Source organism: Panthera tigris, chromosome E2 (assembly GCF_018350195.1).
Source record: "Panthera tigris isolate Pti1 chromosome E2, P.tigris_Pti1_mat1.1, whole genome shotgun sequence".
Lineage (NCBI taxonomy): Eukaryota > Metazoa > Chordata > Mammalia > Carnivora > Felidae > Panthera > Panthera tigris.
The window spans coordinates 9,018,994-9,036,994 of record NC_056674.1 but is presented as its reverse complement, the minus strand read 5'-3'; the positions used below and the strand labels follow the sequence as shown (position 1 = coordinate 9,036,994).

The 18,001-nt window shown below is 54.8% G+C and overlaps 1 protein-coding gene across 1 annotated transcript; it reads right to left on the bottom strand.

Annotated features, from left to right (window-relative positions):
* Window positions 1–1,109: 1,109 nt before the first annotated feature.
* On the bottom strand, window positions 1,110–17,998 carry HSD17B14 (hydroxysteroid 17-beta dehydrogenase 14). The gene is made up of 9 exons (XM_042968803.1): window positions 17,584–17,998; window positions 17,044–17,082; window positions 15,790–15,872; window positions 14,912–14,978; window positions 12,002–12,093; window positions 2,310–2,414; window positions 2,004–2,071; window positions 1,812–1,908; window positions 1,110–1,711 (listed from the first exon to the last, which is right to left on the bottom strand). The coding sequence occupies exons 1-9, from the start codon at window positions 17,669–17,671 to the stop codon at window positions 1,538–1,540; spliced, it is 813 nt and encodes a 270-aa protein (XP_042824737.1). The 5' UTR covers window positions 17,672–17,998; the 3' UTR covers window positions 1,110–1,537.
* Between the last annotated feature and the right edge of the window lie 3 nt (window positions 17,999–18,001).

The window sequence follows — 18,001 nt, the reverse complement described above, 5'->3', positions numbered from 1 at the left end:
CAGGCTCCAGGCTCCGAGCTGTCAGCACAGAGCCCGATGCGGGGCTCGAACTGGTGAGTCGCGAGATCATGACCCGAGCCCAAGTCGGTCGCCCAACCTAATGAGCTACCCAGGCGCCCCACAGTCAACCCGTATTTGAATATACTTTTTTTCTTTCCACGGGAAAATGTGTCTTCTTTGTAACTTTTTAGGAGATACAACGCACGTGGTTCATCATGCCTCCTTCCAGTCCCTGTCATCAGCGAGGCCCGGGAAATTTTAATCCCCCACCGCATCAGCGAGCCTCTAAGAACAGCCCCTCAGGCAGGGTTCCCTGGTTATGCCCCTTCATGAGTGTCTCCCCACCCACAGGACCCCGAAGGCCAGAGTTAGCTAATTACAGCGCACCAGGATCCACCTAATCCCTAGCGATTCAAACCTGCATCAGTGCCCCCTATACCGAACTCCTCGGCCACTGTGGCCCCAAAACCATCCGTGGTCAGAGTTTCCCCCAACTCCCGCATCCGGGTTACTGTGACACCGAAATGTTCGCGCTTTGTCCTCAGACTCCGATTCCTGGGCCGCTGTGCCTCCGTAATCCCACCCTGGGATATTTTGCCCCCAAATTCTGTCCCCCGGCCCTAAGAGCCACAGGTCTTGGCAAATTCCCAAGCCTCCTCCTCCTCAGAGTCCCGTTTCGCTTCCCTCCGCCCCGGTCCTCCTCGGCCACCACCTGGCCCGGGGCCCGGGGCCCGGGGCCCGCGACCGCGCCCGGCTCGCCTCGGCCAATCAGCGACTGCCGCACACCCCCGCCGCGGCCAATCCGCAGCAGCCATGCAGCCCCACCCCCTGGCCGGGGAGACTAACCCCCTACCGCGCCCCGCGCCCCAGCAGGAACCCAGGGCCCGCTCTTCCTCAGCTAGGGAGTCCACGCCCTCTAAGTTTCCCCTTCCCCCAAACCCAGGAGTTCGGGCCCAGCCCCTCCTCCCTCTGACTCAGAGGAGTCTGACCCCCAGCTGCCTCTTCCCTCAGAACTTGTGGAGCCCACCACCCTCCTATTCCTCAGCCGGCGAGCTCAAAATTCCTTTCCCCTAAGGACCAAGAATAACCAAGAGGAGGCCCTTCCGTTTCGCTTCCTCTATTATCTCCTAATAGAGCTTAATTTACTCTCCCCTGCGGGCCTTTTTATTAGCAGGGGTGAAGCCGACCTGCAATACTTTTCTCAGGAGCCCTCCGGGACGGGCTCCTGCTGCAAGGCCTGCCGGGAGTCGTAGTCCCTTGGGTCAAGACCACTCGTGGGAACCCGTGGGGCTGCAAGGGGCGGGGTTGGCGGGTCGCGCTCCCGGCGTGGCAGAACTCAAGAGAGCAGAAGATCAATGACATGAAGCCTTCTTCCTTCTGGATGCAAACTACTTTTATGGGAACCTGCGGGGGGTGGTTTGGCACGTTGGTTAGTGGACTTAATGTCTAGAGTTGGGGTGTGCATCTAAGAAGCAGGCGGGTCGAAGCTGAAATTTGGGAGTCCTAGTTAGGAAGGCCCAAGTGGAAACGTGAGAAATCAGGAAGGGTTGGTGGGGGGCTCCAAGGGGGTGCCGGGAATGGCCTTGCACCCGTACCCCAGCTCGGCACCCCCGGTCACAAACAGCTCAGTCCCAGTGCAGAAGTTGGCTTCGGAGGCCAGGAACACGGCTGCCGCTCCCACGTCAGCTGGCTGGCCCATGCGACCCAGGGGCTGGGGAGAGACAAGGGAAAAAGGAGATCAAGGGAAGCCCCCGCCTGACTGCTACACCCGAAGCCTCCCATACCACATGGCTCTGGCCCCCCACTCCTACCTGGGCCAGTATGCCTTCTCGGATTGTGGCTGTGGGGTCAGGCGTGGCGGCGGCCAGCTCCTCCCACAGTGGGGTCCAGATGTTTCCTGGGGAGATACTGTGGGGAGGGAGAAGAGGGGATCAGGGAAGTGTGCCACAAACACGGCCTCGTGGGCTCACTTCCTGCCTTCTCCGCCCATTGGAGCTGCTCACCAGTTGACCCGGACGCCATATTGACTCTCATCCAGGGCCAAGGCTTTGGTCATGGCTGTTACTGCCCCCTGCGGAAGGTGATGTGGGGGAGAGTTCAGTCCAGGGAAGTTGAGGTTCCTCCTGTTCTCTCCTCCAACCAGGGGGTGTCAAGCTGGGGCCTCAGAATGGGGTAGTCATGCCTTCCCTGAGGGCTTCTATGGGATGCCCCAGGCTCTGTTTCTTGGGAGGCACTGGCTGTAGGTTGTCATGCCTCAGGGCTGAAGTCCTTGGAGGCCCTGGTGGGGAGTGAAGGAAGGGGCAGGGTACCTTGGTGGCCACATAGGGAACTGCCTGGACCTGGCCAATGGCCCCGACCAGACTGGAGATGTTGATGATGTTCCCCTGGCTCTTCCGCAGGTGGGGGAGGGCAAGCTGGGGAGACAGAAGGCCAAGTAAGTCACCTGAGCCCCTAGAGCTGCCCCCAGCCACACTGAAACACACCCTGATGTCTGGGACAATGACCATCTCTGGTATGTTCACTGCTTGGGTCTCTGTGCCTTGTAGGGAAAGCATTCCAGAACCCCAGAGAGGACCTTCACTGGTTTGCCCCAGGGTCTCAGTGCTTAAGGAGTCTCTCCATGCCTGGAAGGCATTTTTCTCTGCCTCACCTCTACTACCCCTCTCCCTCTCTCTCTCCCCCATCCTTTGTGTCTTTGTCCTCCTTCCCATCCCTGTCTCCCCTTCTCTAGGTCTCTGTCTCCCCACTCTGGGTCTTTGTATGTTACTCAGACTCCTGTCCAGGTCGAGACAGGAAAATGCAAGATGGCCGCATATTTTGCAAAAATGAGAGGAGACTCTTTTATCCATGAGGGGAAGCCCTATGGTCCGAATGTGATGGGGGGGGGGTTCGTGACATGCACCCCACTTCATGAAGCTCCCTACCTCCTTGGAGGCCCCTAAACTAATTCTCTCTCCCTCTCCTCCCTCCCTCTCTGTCTCTCAGCTCTTGGACTACACATGACCTTGAATACACTCAAATTCTATCCTTCCCCTCTCTTTCCTTTGACGGCTGAGCTGGCCGGAGGCAAGACCTGTTCCTGCCACGTAATATTATAGGGGCGCCTGGGTGACTCAGTCTCTTGAACCACCGACTTCACCTCAGGTCATGATCTCATGGTTTGTGAGTTCAAGCCCTGCGTCGGGCTCCGTGCTGACGGCTCACAGCCTGGAGCCTGCTTTGGAGTCTGTGTCTCCCTCGTTCTCTGCCCCTCCCCCGCTCATGCTCTGTCTCTGTCTCAAAAATAAATAAACTTTATTTTTTTTAATGCTTATTTATTTTTGAGAGAGAGAGAGAGAGAGCACGAGCGGGGGAGAAGTAGAGACAGAGGGAGACACAGAATCCGAAGCAGACTCCAGGCTCTGAGCTGTCAGCACGGAGCCCGACGCGGGGCTCGAACTCACAAACCGTGAGATCATGACCTGAGCCGAAGCCGGACGCTCAACCGACTGAGCCACCCAGGTGCCCCTAAAAATAAATAACCTTTAAAAAAAATTTTTTTAAATGAGTACTTTGAGAGTGAGAGAGTGGGTGAGTGGGAGGGACAGAAAGAGAGAGATGGGGGAGGGAGAAAGAATTCCAAGCAGATTCCACACTGTCAGCACAGAGCCCGATGCAGGGCTCGATCTCATGAACTGTGAGATCATGACCTGAGCTGAAACCAAGAGTCGGCCTTCAACCGACTGAGCCCCCCAGATGCCCCACCCGACCAGCCCTTTCAAACCTTCTCCACTCCCTCAAAAACAGCCTCCACCTATTCTGAGGACTGTAGCTTCAAACACACCCTGAGCCTTCCAACCTCAGGGCCTTTGCGTTTGCTGTTCCCTCTGCCTGGAATACTTTTCCTGAGATAGCCAGGGGACTCACCCCTAGGGTGACCAGCCATTCCAGTGTGCTCAGAACTGAAGTGCTAAGGTGTCTGTCACATAATAGTTGCTCAACAAATATCTTTTGCATGAAATGAATGAATTTATTGAGGCTCTATTACGTGCCCCGCCCTGTTGTCAGCTCTTCACGCATATTGACTCATTTAATCCTCAGGACAACCCTAGGAGGGACTATCCATAGCTCCTTTTTCCAGGTGAGGAGACTGACCAGGGGACAGAGGGGACTGTCACTGTGATGATGTCAGGGCCAGCACTTGTGGCCCAGCAGTGAGCAGTCAGGGACCAAAACCCGTAACCAAGAAAAAGAATTTCTGAGGGGTAAGAACTTTAAGAGAAGGGGCACCCAGGGGGCTCAGTCGGTTGTGAGCGCCCGACTTCGGCTCAAGTCGTGATCTCGCGGTTCGTGAGTTCGAGCCCCGCGTCGGGCTCACTGCTGTGGGTGCAGAGACTTCTTTGGATCTTCTGTCCCCCGCCCTCTCTGCCCTTCCCCTCCTCATGTTCTCTCTCTCAAAAATAAAATACACATTAAAAAAAAAGAGAGAGACAAACAAAAGGAAAATAACTTGGAGATAATATGAGCATAAGTGCCAGGAGTATGTGGGCCCTGGGCAGGGGCGGGGGGGGGAATTCTGATCCTCCCAATTTCTCAGGCACCACCCACACTTCTATCCTTTCCTTCTCCCCGCTCTCTCATCAGCCTCAGAACCTTCCCTCCCTCAGCCCTGGGCTTGCCCAACCCCTACCCCAGGCCCCGTCCCTGCCTATTTTTTGTTTCCAATTTTTTTTCTACAGTTTATTTATTTTCAGCCAGAGACAGAGAGGGCGCAAGCAGGGGAGGGGCCGACAGAGAGGGAGAGAGGGAGAGAGAGAGAAGAGAGAGAATCCCAAGCAGGCTTCACACTGTCAGCGAACAGTAGGACACAGGGCTTGAACTCCTGAACCCTGAGATCATGACTTGAGGCTAAATCAAGAGTCAACGCCTTAACCAGCCAACCAACCAACCAAACAAGGGACTGACCCACCCAGGCGCCCCTGCCTCTTTCTTTCTTTCTTTCTTTCTTTCTTTCTTTCTTTCTTTCTTTCTTTGCCCATTTCTTTTGTAAACCTTATCACTCTCCACCCAGGTATTGAACTTCCTCCCCACCCCTACCTGGCAAATGTGAGGTCCCTGAGGGCTGTGGCACTGGGCACACAGCTAACGCTCAACAAATATTTGTGGCACATTCCCTGTGACCCCCGCTCAGCCCTCCCACACATTCCTTGGCCCATATCCCCCACCCCCACCCCGCTCCCAACCAAGGTCACCTAGCACGCATCAGTGTAGCCATATCAAGGACCAGCTGGAACCTTATTGGCCTCCCTTTGGACACCTGCCCAGGAGAGCCTGGCTGTGCAGCCATGCTCTGGCCTGACTCCCATTTCCCCTAAATGTTGGGGTTCCTGGGTCTGCTCTCCGAGCTCTGCCAGGGGAGCCCCTGCTTTGCTGGCTTCCCGTTTACATCGGAACTGCCTTCTGGAGCTCCTGACCTGCCCCCTTGGGGCATCTCCGTCTGTCTGTCTCCAGTGCAAAACCCCCTCCATCGTCGCCAAGAATCTGCCTCTCTCCCTCATTTCCAGCCTCGGACATGGGGTCCCCTCCTACCCAGCTTCTCAAGCCAGAGACCTGAGGGCCTTCCAGAGCCTCCTCCCTCCCTCTCCCAAAGTTCCTTATCCGATCCGTCACTAAGCCTGGCCATTGCGCTTTCTAAGGACCTCTTTAATCCGGAAGATTCTCTCCACCTCATTCATTCGCTCAGCAAACATTCACTGGGCCCCTAGTATGTGCCAGGTCCTGTGGTAGGTGCCGGGGATACCACAGGAAACACGATGGGGCGAGATTTCTGCCCTCGTGGAGCCCAAATTCTAGGGGGAGGTAACAGTAAAGACATAAAAATGCCTAATGGAATGAGCTAGAATGTGATCAGGGATAAGGAACAACAAGTAAAGCAAGATGAGGAGAATGAGACTATTGGGCTGGGTGCGGTTGCAAAAAGGGTGTTCAGGCAGGAGCTGTGGGGAGGTCTTGGAGAAGTCTGGGCCAGGCAGAAGGAACAGCATATGCAAATGCCCCGAGGCAGGACAGACCTGCCTGTTAGGCTCGACAAGGCCACTGTGGCCAGAGGTGAGGTCGGAGGGGGAAGAGGGGCCAGACCATGTCAGGGGCCTTGAAGGCCACCTCTTTCTACTTGCACAAATGTTGCTGTCTCCTTTTTTTTTTTTTCTTAATTTTTTAACATGTTAAATAAAATTTAAATTTTAAATAAATTTTACTTTATATTTATATATAAATATATATATTATATATAAAATATATATATTATATATATATTAAATTTAAAATAAATTTTAAATAAAATTTAAATAAATTTTAAATAAAATTTAAATAAATTTTAAATAAAATTTAAATAAATTTTAAATAAAATTTAAATAAATTTTATTTATTTAAATTTTAAATAAAATTTAAATAAATTTTATTTATTTTTGAGAGAGAGAGAGAGAGAGAGAGAGACAGAGTACAAGCAAGGGAGGGGCACAGAGAGACAGAGGCAGAATCCAAAGCAGGCTCCAGGCTCTGAGCTGTCAGCACAGAGCCTAAGCTCAAACACATGAACTGGGAGATCATGACCCGAGCCAAAGTTGGACGCATAACCGACTGAGCCACCCAGGTATCCTGCCACTGTCTCCTAATTCCTGTTTTCCTACCCGCCACACTTTGTTTTCTGACTTGATCTGCATGCAAGAGCCAGAGCGATCTTTAAAAAACAATTTTTACGGGTGCCTGGGTGGCTCAGTCAGTTAAGCATCTGACTTCGGCTCAGGTCATGATCCCACGGTCTGTGAGTTCAAACCCTGCACCAGGCTCTGTGCTGTGAGCACAGAGCCTGTTTCAGATTCTCTGTCACCCTCTCTCTCTGACCCTTCCCTGGTGGTTCTTGTTTCTCTCCAAATAAGTACATAAACTTAAAAAGATAATAAAAATAAAAACTAAAATAGTAAAAGTAATCTCAACACCCAATGTGGGACTCGAACTGACGATCCTGGGGTCAAGTTGGAAGCTCTACCGACTGAGCCAGCCAGGTGCCCCCAGAGTGATCTCTGAACCTGAACGATCTGTCAGTATTAACGGCATCACGTCACTTTCTTGCTCAAATACCTCCCATGGCTCCCTACTGATCCTGAGATAAAGACCAGACATCTCAGCATGGCCCTCAGGCCCCCTGTGATCCGCTCCCCGACAACCCCTTCCTCCACTCAGCCCCTCGCCGGCACCAGGCTCTCTCCCTGCCCGGCCTCTGCACAGGCCGGTCCCTCTGCCAGGAACACTTACACCTCACGTGCAGCCACATCAAAGACCCCCCGGGCTCTTGCAGGTCTGGGTCTCCTCCCCGCTGCTCCCAACCTGGAGGGCCACCCCCCCACCCCCCATTTAACGCTGCTCGTCTTTCACTTCCTCCGGGAAGCCCACCCTGACCCAGAAGGAGCCAGGCTCCCTGTCACACACCTCCCAGAACCCAGACGTGTCCCCTTCCTAGCACGAAACGCTCACCCATAGAAACTCATCTCTGCATTTAGGCACGGACACCGGACTACTCGGGACTGGAAACTCCACAAGGGCAAAGACCACCATCACCCAGCACCCACAACGCTGCCCGACACCTACCGAATGCTCAGGATTTGGTGAATAAATAGATGAATGAGCGGAAGTCAGATGCTTAACCAGCTGAGCCACCCGGGAGCCCCTAGACTACTCTATTTTTTTTTTTTTTTAATTTTGGAGAGAGAGAGACAGTGAGCGGGTAGAGGGAGGGAGAGAGAAAGACAGAGAATCTTAAGCAGGATCCGAGCTCAGCACAGAGCCCAACGCAAGGCTCGACCCCATGACCCTGGGCTCATGACCTGAGCCGAAATCAAGAGTCGGATGCTCGACCGACTGAGCCGCCCAGGCGCCTGGAGAACGTTCTTGTTTTTAGGAAATACACCCCAAAATACTGAGGGGTAAATGGACATCATGCTTGCGATTTACCCTCAAGAAGAGGTAGGAAAATCAAGCAAACAGGATAAAATGTTGACAATGGGGAGTCTGGGTGTACTGACAATATTTTGTAAGTCTTAAATTACGTCAACAAAAATCAGTAAACATTCTAATCCGTTGGTAGAGTTTATGAAGTTCCCACTGATGAAATTATATGATGTCTGGGTAGGGGATGGCTGGGGCAATGGATAGAACAGTTTAATAAAATGCGTCTAATTGCTAAGCTGGCAGTGGAGACGGAGAGGACTGTCTTTCGTTCTTGAAACACATCCCAGTGGCTTCTGCCCCAGGGCCTTTGCACACACTTTCCTTTGTGAATAAAACACCCTGTGCCCTACTTCTCCGCTTCCTTCCCTCCCACTCAGGGCTTAGCTCAACCCTCACCTTTTCGCTTCTGCCAGGCTTCATTTGCCCAACATGTATCTCGGTGACCTCAACCTGAGTTAGATACTTTGGCCATGGGAAACAGAACGGGGTGATGTTCGCGATAAGCAATAAAAATGTGCAGGCGGTAAACTCGGTGCCAGGCATGTTCTAGGGGCTCCGGGGGTTATGCAATTTACTCTCGCTTGGTTCGCAGAACAGCCCCGCGAATCGTGTACCACGATGAGCCTCATTTTGCAGGTGAGAAACCTGGGGCGCAGAGAGATCGAGAGGCTGGCCACGCTGCAGGGAGGAAGTGTCGGGGAGCTTCGGCAGGCGGGCCTCGGATCTGGGCCGCTGACTCCCCCAAGAGGATTCCGTACCAGCCGCTCACGGGTAACAGAGTCAGGGCGCTCAGTAGGGAGAGGTGGGGACTGGGGTACCACGGAGAGCCGCGCCCCGTGTCGCACACTGTCCCTCTGCCCCCTGGGGGTCCCGTGTGCCACCCTTTCAAGAGCAACCGGAAATCTGGCCGTTTGTGGGAGACCTCTCTCTCTGGAAACGCTGGGAACTGGATACTATATACTGAGATACTATATACAGTAAAACCTTGGGCCGCGGGCCTAGTTCGTTCCAGAAACAGGCTTGTGGTCCACGGCACCTGAATACCAAAAGGGGGTTTCGAGCACCAGCGGCTCAGCCGCCGTCACGTGATCGTGCTCCGCGTCACGTGCGACCCCGCAATGCAAGACGTCGCTCGTTTATCAAGTTAAAATTTATTGGAAACGGTTTGCTCGTCTTCCAAACAAACGAATCAATGAAGGTTGGCTCGTCTTGCGGAACGCTCGCGGGACGAGTCACTTGCAACCCAAGGTTTCAGTGTATATACAATATGCCCTTTATGGGCTGATGTTTATGTGTGTCTAATTGTACGGGGGTGGCAATCTCAGTGGCAAACAGAAGTTAGGCACAGGAACGAGGGTTCACGGGTGAAGCAAGGACACCCAGCAGCCCGGAACCACTTCGCCTGGATCTCAGGTGAGACCTGGAGGTCGGCGCCCGAGTTTCCCCACACCCGTGACCCCTGGCCCACTCCGGGGCCTCCTCCCCTCTCTGTCTACACTGGCTTTTCCGACCAACTCCAGCCTCCAGGCCTCCACTCTCACCCCAGGCCCGAGAATCCCACTCAGACATCGGGTGGGCGCCCCCCCCCCCGCCCCACGCAAAAGGTCCCCCACCCACCCCCGATCCTCCCCAGGCTTCCGGGTCACAGTGGATGACAGCTCAGTCCTACCAGTTGGTGGGGGTAGGGGTGGGGGAAAAAAACCCAAACCCCACGCCTTTCGGTCTCAAGCCCACCCGCACATCTGGTCTGCGAGGAAATCCTGACATTCTAGCTTCGAAAGGGAGCCAGAAGCAGACCGGTTCTCACCAAATCCACGGCCACAAGCCTGGTGGGATTCGAATCACCGGCCTGGACCATCCGGTCAACCCCTTGGCTGGGCCCAAGGCCTCCGCCCTCGCCCCTGCCTGTTCCTCATGCGGCCACCAGAGGGCGCCAGTTCCGCTTACGGAGCTCACTTCGTTGCCTTCAGGCTCAAGTGTCAAAGTCAAGTCCTCACCCAGCCTGACAAGGTTCGATATGATCTAGGCCCTTTTGCCCCCCTTCTGCCCTCACCTCCGGCCCTCTCCCCCTTGCTCACCCTGTTTCAGTCACACTGGCCTCCACACTGCTCTTCCTATACCCTGATCAGTGCCACCCCAGGGCCTTTGCACTGGCTTTTCCTCTGCTGGATTGCTCTGCCCCACACACATTCTTGAAGTCTGGCTTAAATGTCACTTCTCAAAGAAGTCTTCTGACCGCCCCACCCTGTCTAAAAGAGTACACACATACCCGAAAAAACAAAACAAAACAAAACAAGGGGCACCTGCATGGCTCAGTCGGTTAAGCATCCGACGTCGGCTCAGCTCATGATCTCACGGCTTGTGAGTTCGAGCCCCGCGGCAGGCTCTGTGCCGACAGCCTGGAACCTGCTTCGGATTCTGTGTCTCCCCCTCTCTCTGCCCCTCCCACGCTCATGTTCTGTCTCTCTCTGTCTCTCAATAATAAATAAACGTTAAAAAAAATTTTTTAACATTAAAAAAAAAAGCAAACCCAAGAACAGCAACAACAACGACGAAACCTCATCTGGTAAAGATACAGACGAAATTACTTACAGGTGAAACATGTCTGAGATTGGCTTTAAAATACTCCGGCAACAAACAAACAAACATACATACAAATAAACAAATAAATAAATAACCAAAAGAGGGGAAAAAAAGTGAGGGGTCCACAAGAACGACAGAATGGTGATGACTGGTGCTGGGTGACGGGCACGTGGAATTCGGTGCACAATCTCTCTGCTTTTGTGCATGGTTGCAAAGCGGCATAATACAAAGTTATATAAAACAGCGTTTACACTTGCCCATCATCTCTCTTGCACAGCGCGTATCCCTCCCTGACATTATATTCTATTTACCCGCTTACCGCCTGTCTCCCCCCTACAGGGTCAGCTCCCCAGGCGCAGGGATGTTTGTCCCCTGCTGCATGCACAGCTGTTAATACACCTATTGGTGCTAAATAAATGTTCATTGAATGAACCAAAAAGGGTTACAGGGCGGGGCGGGGCAGGGGGCGGGGACACCTGGGTGGCTCAGTCATTCAGAAAAGAGTCTGACCCTTGATTTCAGCTCAGGTCATGATCTCACGGTTTGGGAGATCCGAGCCTCGCCTTGGGCTCTGTGCTGGGCAAGCAGCCTGCTTGGGATTCTGTCTGTCTCTCAATCTCTCTCTCTCTCTCTCTGCCCCTCCCCCGCTCGTGCTTTCTCTCTTCCTCAAAATAAATAAGTAAACTTAAAAAAATAAGCTGTTGCACAGGATGGATACGTACACGTGGGTGCCATGTAAGTCAGGGTGGCCGGGAAGGACAGGAGGTTCTGAAGAGGTGGGGTTTGAACTGAGATGGAAAGCAGGAGGCCACTATGGGAAGGTTCAGAAGGCAGGATGGTACACAGAAAAGCTCTTTGTGACCCACTGGTCTCCATAGGGTGACAGAGCTCTAACCGCCTATCACAGACTCCCCATCTCAACCCCTTCCCCCATGTTCCTAACATCCCTCAAGGCTATCCGCACAGCACTTTGGAAGGTTCTGGAAGGTCCTTGGGGTGCCTGGCTGGCTCAGTCAGTCAAACGTCCGACTCTTGGTTTCGGCTCAGGTCACGATCTCACGGTTCGTGAGTTCGGGCCCCGCGTCGGGCTCTGTGCCGACAGTGCGGACGGAGCCTGCTTCGGATTCTCTCCCTCCCTCTCTCTCTGTCCCTCCCCTACTTGCTCTCTTTCTCTCGCTCTCAAAATAAATAAATTAAAAATAAATAAATAAAAATGAAAATGTAAAAGGAAGGTTCTGGAAGGTCCTCAAGGACACCGGGCTGCGTAGCCACGCGGTCAGTTCTAACAGGGGTCTGCACCCACCTATTTTCTACAAAGAACGGAGTCCTTTTGGAGTCAGATCAAACCGAGGCAGAGGAAACGTTCTGCTCTGAGGGAAAGTGGGTCTGACAATCTCATCGTCAGGAGGCCACCCGGGCCTGCAGCCCTCACCTTGGTCAGGGTGTACATCCCCAGCAGGTTCACCTCTAGCAGCTGCCGGAAGCCCTGGGCAGAGGTCTCCTCGGGCCACTGTGGAGGCGGGTCTAAGGGTGGGGGTGGGAGACAGAGAGACAGAGAGAATGAGGGAGTGACACAGAAACCAGGGAAGGGAAATAGGGGTATGGGAGGGAGGGGTCACAGGGTGGCAGCGTGGCAGACAAGAGGGTCAGGGATCTTGAAAAGGAACGAAGGTTGCATAACAATTCATCAAAAAGCAGTCTCAGGCCAGCAGACGCAGGCTCCAATATGAGCCCTGCCACTTCCTGGCTGTGTGACTTTGGGCCAGTCCCTTTGCCTCTCTGTGCCTCGGTCTCTTCATCTACAGAATAAGGATAACATGTAGCTCTTGGGCTTAGAAATTTCACGAGTTTGGGGGCGCCTGGGTGGCTCAGTTGGTTAAGTGACCAACTCTTGATTTCGGCTCAGGTCATGATCCCATGGTTCATGAGTCCAAGCCCCTTGTTGGGCTCTGTGCTGCCAGCACGGAGCCCGCTTGAGATTCTCTCTCTCTCTCCCTCTCTCTTCCCCTCCCCCGCTGGTTCTCACTTTCAAAATAAATAAAATCTTAAACTAAAATGTGTCCTGAGTCAGTATTTGTGCCCGACGCTTTGCACCAAAATGTATTTGTTAAATGAGGAATTGGTGGGGGGAGGGGTAGTGGTTAGAGGGACAGAAAAATCAATGTTCAGAAGACAAGGAGTCAGAGAGATAGGGGAGTGGGAACAGGGGGGCAAGACAGGCAGTGGGAGGAATGCACCCTGAATGCTCCAAAGGCTTTAGGAGACAGGGGGATGAAGGCACAGAGGGGAAGAAAACCCAGGATGGCGGGTAGAAAACTCAATATGGCGGGTGGAAAGTTGAAGGACTCTTGGGTTGTCTTCCCCAGGGGCCTAGGGCTTGTGGCTTTGCTTCCTTCAGGGATCTGCTCAAGCATCTTCAGAGAATCCACACGGGATCCTGTTTAACACAGCCCCTGCCATTCTCTAGGCCCTCAATCGTTTTTTTTGTTGTTGTTGTTGTTGTTTTGTTTTTTTTTGCTTTGCTTTGTTTTGTTTTTAAAGTAAGCTCTACTCCGAACATGGGGCTTGAACTCACGACCCAGAGATCGTGCTCTGCCTACTGAGCCGTCCAGGCGCCCCAATTTCTTCATAGCCTGTATCACCACTAACCGTGCTAGTATAGACAGTGGGTTCTCATTACGGGAGGCAGTCGCGGTCTATAAAATTCCAGCGAATACTGAATCAGCGAATACCGATCCGTTGCTCTTAAGGGAAATAGTCACGTGCTATATAATACTATGTAAAGGTTATGGACTAAATGTATCCCCCGCCCCAAATTCGTGTGTTGAAATCCTAACCTACGGTGTGGCGGCATTTGGAGGTGAAGTCTAGGGGAGGTGATTTTAAGCCTTGAGGATGGACCCCCTCCTGAATGGGATTCGCGCTCTTAGAAAACAGACCCAGGGGTGCCTGGGTGGCTCAGTCCGTTGAGTGGCTGACTTCGGCTCAGGTCACGATCTCACAGCTCCTGAGTTCGAGCCCCGCATCAGGCTCTGTGTTGACAGCTTGGAGTCTGGAGCCTGCTTTGGATTCCGTGTCTCCCTCCCTCTGTCCCTCGCCTGCCTGCCTGCTCACACTCTGTCTCTGTCTCTCTCTCAAAAGTAAATAAACATTAGGGAGGCACTAAGCGATTGACCTGAGGCTGCCTGGCACATTGGTGCCAAAACTGGGGTTCTAAGCCAGCCAGCTCTGTGCGCTGCACCCGTGTCTGTCCCCTGGGCATCTCTCTGTTTGAGATGGGAAACCAGAGGGCACAGGTCTTCCCTGTTTGGCTTCAACTGGGTACACACACTACAGGCAATTTGAGTTTTTGCCACTTCCACGAACACCTAGAAGGTTCAGTGGTTCCTGGGGTGGCACAGAAGCTGTTCTTGCGGCTTGGTGACTTCACAGACACGAAGTCCACAAACAAGGAGGATTCACCGTGTCTTTTCCGGTCTGTTTTCTTACTTTAGAATGTAAACCCCACGAGGGCTAGAATGTTTTGTCTCTTTTGTTCACTGCTAACTCCCCAGTCCCTAGGAGAGAACCTGGGACATAGGAGGCACTTGGTAAGTTTCTCTTGACTGCACAAAGGGCACAGAGAGAGAGGATGAACTGGTTATCTGACATCTTGATCCTTACAATATAGGGCGGAAAATGTGGCCCAGAGAGGGTAAGCCACTTGCTTAAAGTTGCTCAGCCAGGCAAGGCATGGGGGGGAGGGAGGGGGAGGAAGGGGCCAGGGGGGGAGGTGTCTCTCTTATCATGGCCTTGCTGTGTGCCCTCAGTGTCATCAGTTCACCTCGCTGAGCCTTGGTTTGCCAACATGAGGGATCCTTACGAAAGGTAGTTATTAAGCCGATCGCATTTTACCTTCAAAGCCACCACACTGAGACCTAAAAACGACACGCATGAGTGTGTCTTTCCAGTCATCAGCGGAGGGAAGGGCCGACGATGACGTCAGGCTACAAGACGGAAGCTGTTTGCCCCAGATGGTTCTCGTAATTACGAGGCTGGGTGGTTTACCCGACTCCCAACCGCGCTACAACAGTGATGATCATTATCGGCATTCCCATTCTAGAAATCTAGGAACTGAGGCTTGAAGAGGTGAGGGCACAGGGCTGGGGGCACACGGCAGGGAGAGAACGGAGCCGGGATGAAAACTCCAGGCATCGAGGATTCCAGAGCTACACCACCCCATCCAAGTGGACGGAGAGGGGATGGGGAAGACAAAAGGGAAACTGAGGCACGGGAGGAAGGGACGGGAAGCCAGGGAGCGGGCTGACACCAGCGGAGAATGGCCTTGGGCCTCACAACTCACGGTAGCCAGCGTTGTTGACCACACAATCCAGGCGGCCAAATCGGCGGATGGTCTCAGAAATAAGGACCTGAGGACAAAGACGTCTTGTGAGGGAGCAGCACTGGCACCCAGGCTTGACAAGCCTGGACTCCCAAAGGCAAGGTGGGGAGGGGGAAGCTGGAGTCACAGCCGAGGGGACAGGAAGTGGGGGACTCCCCCAAGTCACTAAGGATGACAGCCGAGGGGACAGGAAGTGGGGGACTCCCCCAAGTCACTAAGGATGACAGCCGAGGGGACAGGAAGTGGGGGACTCCCCCAAGTCACTAAGGATGACAGCCGAGGGGACAGGAAGCCAGGGATGCCAGAGAGCAGAGGGCTGGGTATATTCACACTGTCGTCCATGACTCCAGAGACCTGGGGGAGGGGTGTTGGGACGGGGGTGGGGGTTGGCGGTGGGGACATCGGAGAGACACTGACTAAAGGGAAGGGATAGAGGGGCTCCTGGGTGGCTCAGGCGGTTAAGCGTCTGACTCTCATGGCTCAGGTCACGATCTCTCCGTTCTTGGGTTCGAGCCCCACGTCAGTGCAGAGCCTGCTTGGGATCCTCCCTCCTTCTCTCTCTGCCCCTCCCGTTCCCGTGCTCTCGCTCTCTCTCAAAATAAGTAAGTTAACTTAAAAACCCCAGAGGCAGAAGGGAAAAGCTCTTACAGCTGGAGATCCACTGGGAGGGATGTTTTTGTTCTGATCTACGTGACTCGTGTGACGAGAGCCTTGAAGAAGGAAGATACAAAGGAGAACCTTCCCAGGAGACCCAGAACATGGCCAGCAGAATCAGGGAAAGCCTTGATATGAGGCTGAGCCGAAACCTTTGTGACCAGGCAGGGACAAGAACAGCTCACCCTCATATCTTCCTCCTGAGTCACATCACATCGAAGAAAGAGAGTTCCAGCAAGCTCTTGCTCCAGGGCCCGGCCCCCAGACTCTGCAGGGAGAGAAAGGCTGGGGGTCCTGACTCCTGGGTCTGAGGGAGGAGGGGCTGGGGACAGGACCCCTGGGTCTGAGGGAGGAGGGGCTGGGGGGTGAGGACTCCTGGGTCTGAGGGAGGAGGGGCTGGGGGTCAGGACTCCTGGGTCTGAGGGAGGAGGGGCTGGGGGTCAGGACTCCTGGGTCTGAGGGAGGAGGGGGCTGGGGGCCAGGACTCCTGGGTCTGAGGGAGGAGGGGGCTGGGGGTCAGGACTCCTAGGTCTGAGGGAGGAGGGGGCTGGGGGTCAGGACTCCTAGGTCTGAGGGAGGAGGGGGCTGGGGGCCAGGACTCCTGGGTCTGAGGGAGGAGGGGCTGGGGGGTGAGGACTCCTGGGTCTGAGGGAGGAGGGGGCTGGGGGCCAGGACTCCTGGGTCTGAGGGAGGAGGGGCTGGGGGTCAGGACTCCTAGGTCTGAGGGAGGAGGGGCTGGGGGGTGAGGACTCCTGGGTCTGAGGGAGGAGGGGCTGGGGGGTGAGGACTCCTGGGTCTGAGGGAGGAGGGGCTGGGGGGTGAGGACTCCTGGGTCTGAGGGAGGAGGGGCTGGGGGGTGAGGACTCCTGGGTCTGAGGGAGGAGGGGCTGGGGGGTGAGGACTCCTGGGTCTGAGGGAGGAGGGGCTGGGGGGTGAGGACTCCTGGGTCTGAGGGAGGAGGGGCTGGGGGGTGAGGACTCCTGGGTCTGAGGGAGGAGGGGGCTGGGGGGTGAGGACTCCTGGGTCTGAGGGAGGAGGGGCTGGGGGTCAGGACTCCTAGGTCTGAGGGAGGAGGGGCTGGGGGGTGAGGACTCCTGGGTCTGAGGGAGGAGGGGCTGGGGGGTGAGGACTCCTGGGTCTGAGGGAGGAGGGGGCTGGGGGCCAGGACTCCTGGGTCTGAGGGAGGAGGGGCTGGGGGTCAGGACTCCTAGGTCTGAGGGAGGAGGGGCTGGGGGGTGAGGACTCCTGGGTCTGAGGGAGGAGGGGTTGGGGGGTGAGGACTCCTGGGTCTGAGGGAGGAGGGGCTGGGGGTCAGGACTCCTAGGTCTGAGGGAGGAGGGGCTGGGGGGTGAGGACTCCTGGGTCTGAGGGAGGAGGGGCTGGGGGTCAGGACTCCTGGGTCTGAGGGAGGAGGGGAGGACTGAGGGAAGCTCACTCACCATCTTTGTCACAGATGACCACTTGAGCCCCGCTTTGCACTGAGAATAGAACAGGTTACTCCAGCACAGACCTTGGCAAAGGCCTCTGCTGCCCTCTGGTGGCCACTTGGAGTGGGGGGCCTATCCTATCTTCCCTTCGGTTCCCCCTCGTGACCCCAAAGTCTCATGACGATCCTCCAGAGCAAAGGGCAGAAGACTTGACCCATATTCTCCCTGGCCACTCCAGGTGCCTGCTGGGGTTCCTGAGCCCCCAACCCTGGGTTCCAGAATAAACCCCAAACCTGCAAGCGACATTCTCCAACCACCGACTTTGTAGTTACAGTCACTGAGAGCCAGAGAAGGGGACTAACCAGTTTTGGACACCTGCCAAAAGCTCAGGCCCCAGGCTAACACTGCCTACTCCTTCATTAGCGTTGCAAAATGCGTTTTTATAGGATCCAAATCTCCACTCCAGTACTGAAGGTCCCCACCCCCACTCGTTCCCAGGGTCTCTCCTCTCCCAGATCCCAATATTCCCGCACAGTCAGACCCCCTACTCACCGAAGGCTCTCACAATCCCGGCTCCGATGCCGCGCCCGCCCCCTGTCACGACCACCACCTTCCCGGCATAGCGCGTTCCCGTGGCCATTCTGCTTCTGTCCTTCTCTCCCTGTCACTCGCTAGGTGCCTCTTTCCACCTCCACAGTCAGGGTGAGGCCGTGGAGTCAGACCACAAATAGGGGTTGGATCCTGGAAGCCCGGCCCTGGGGGGGGCGTTGCCAGGAAGGGCAGAAGCCTGGAAGTTTGGCCCCAGACCCCTCCAACCTCAGACCCAGAAATCCAGGCTGGAGCTGCCTCCTTTTCTAGACCAACAGGTTCGAGGCCCCTGCTCTCTTCACTCCTCGGGACGCTGGAGTCCACGACTCCAGCTCTGCCCCTAAGAGACCCCAGTGTCACAACCCCAAACAGACAGAGAGAA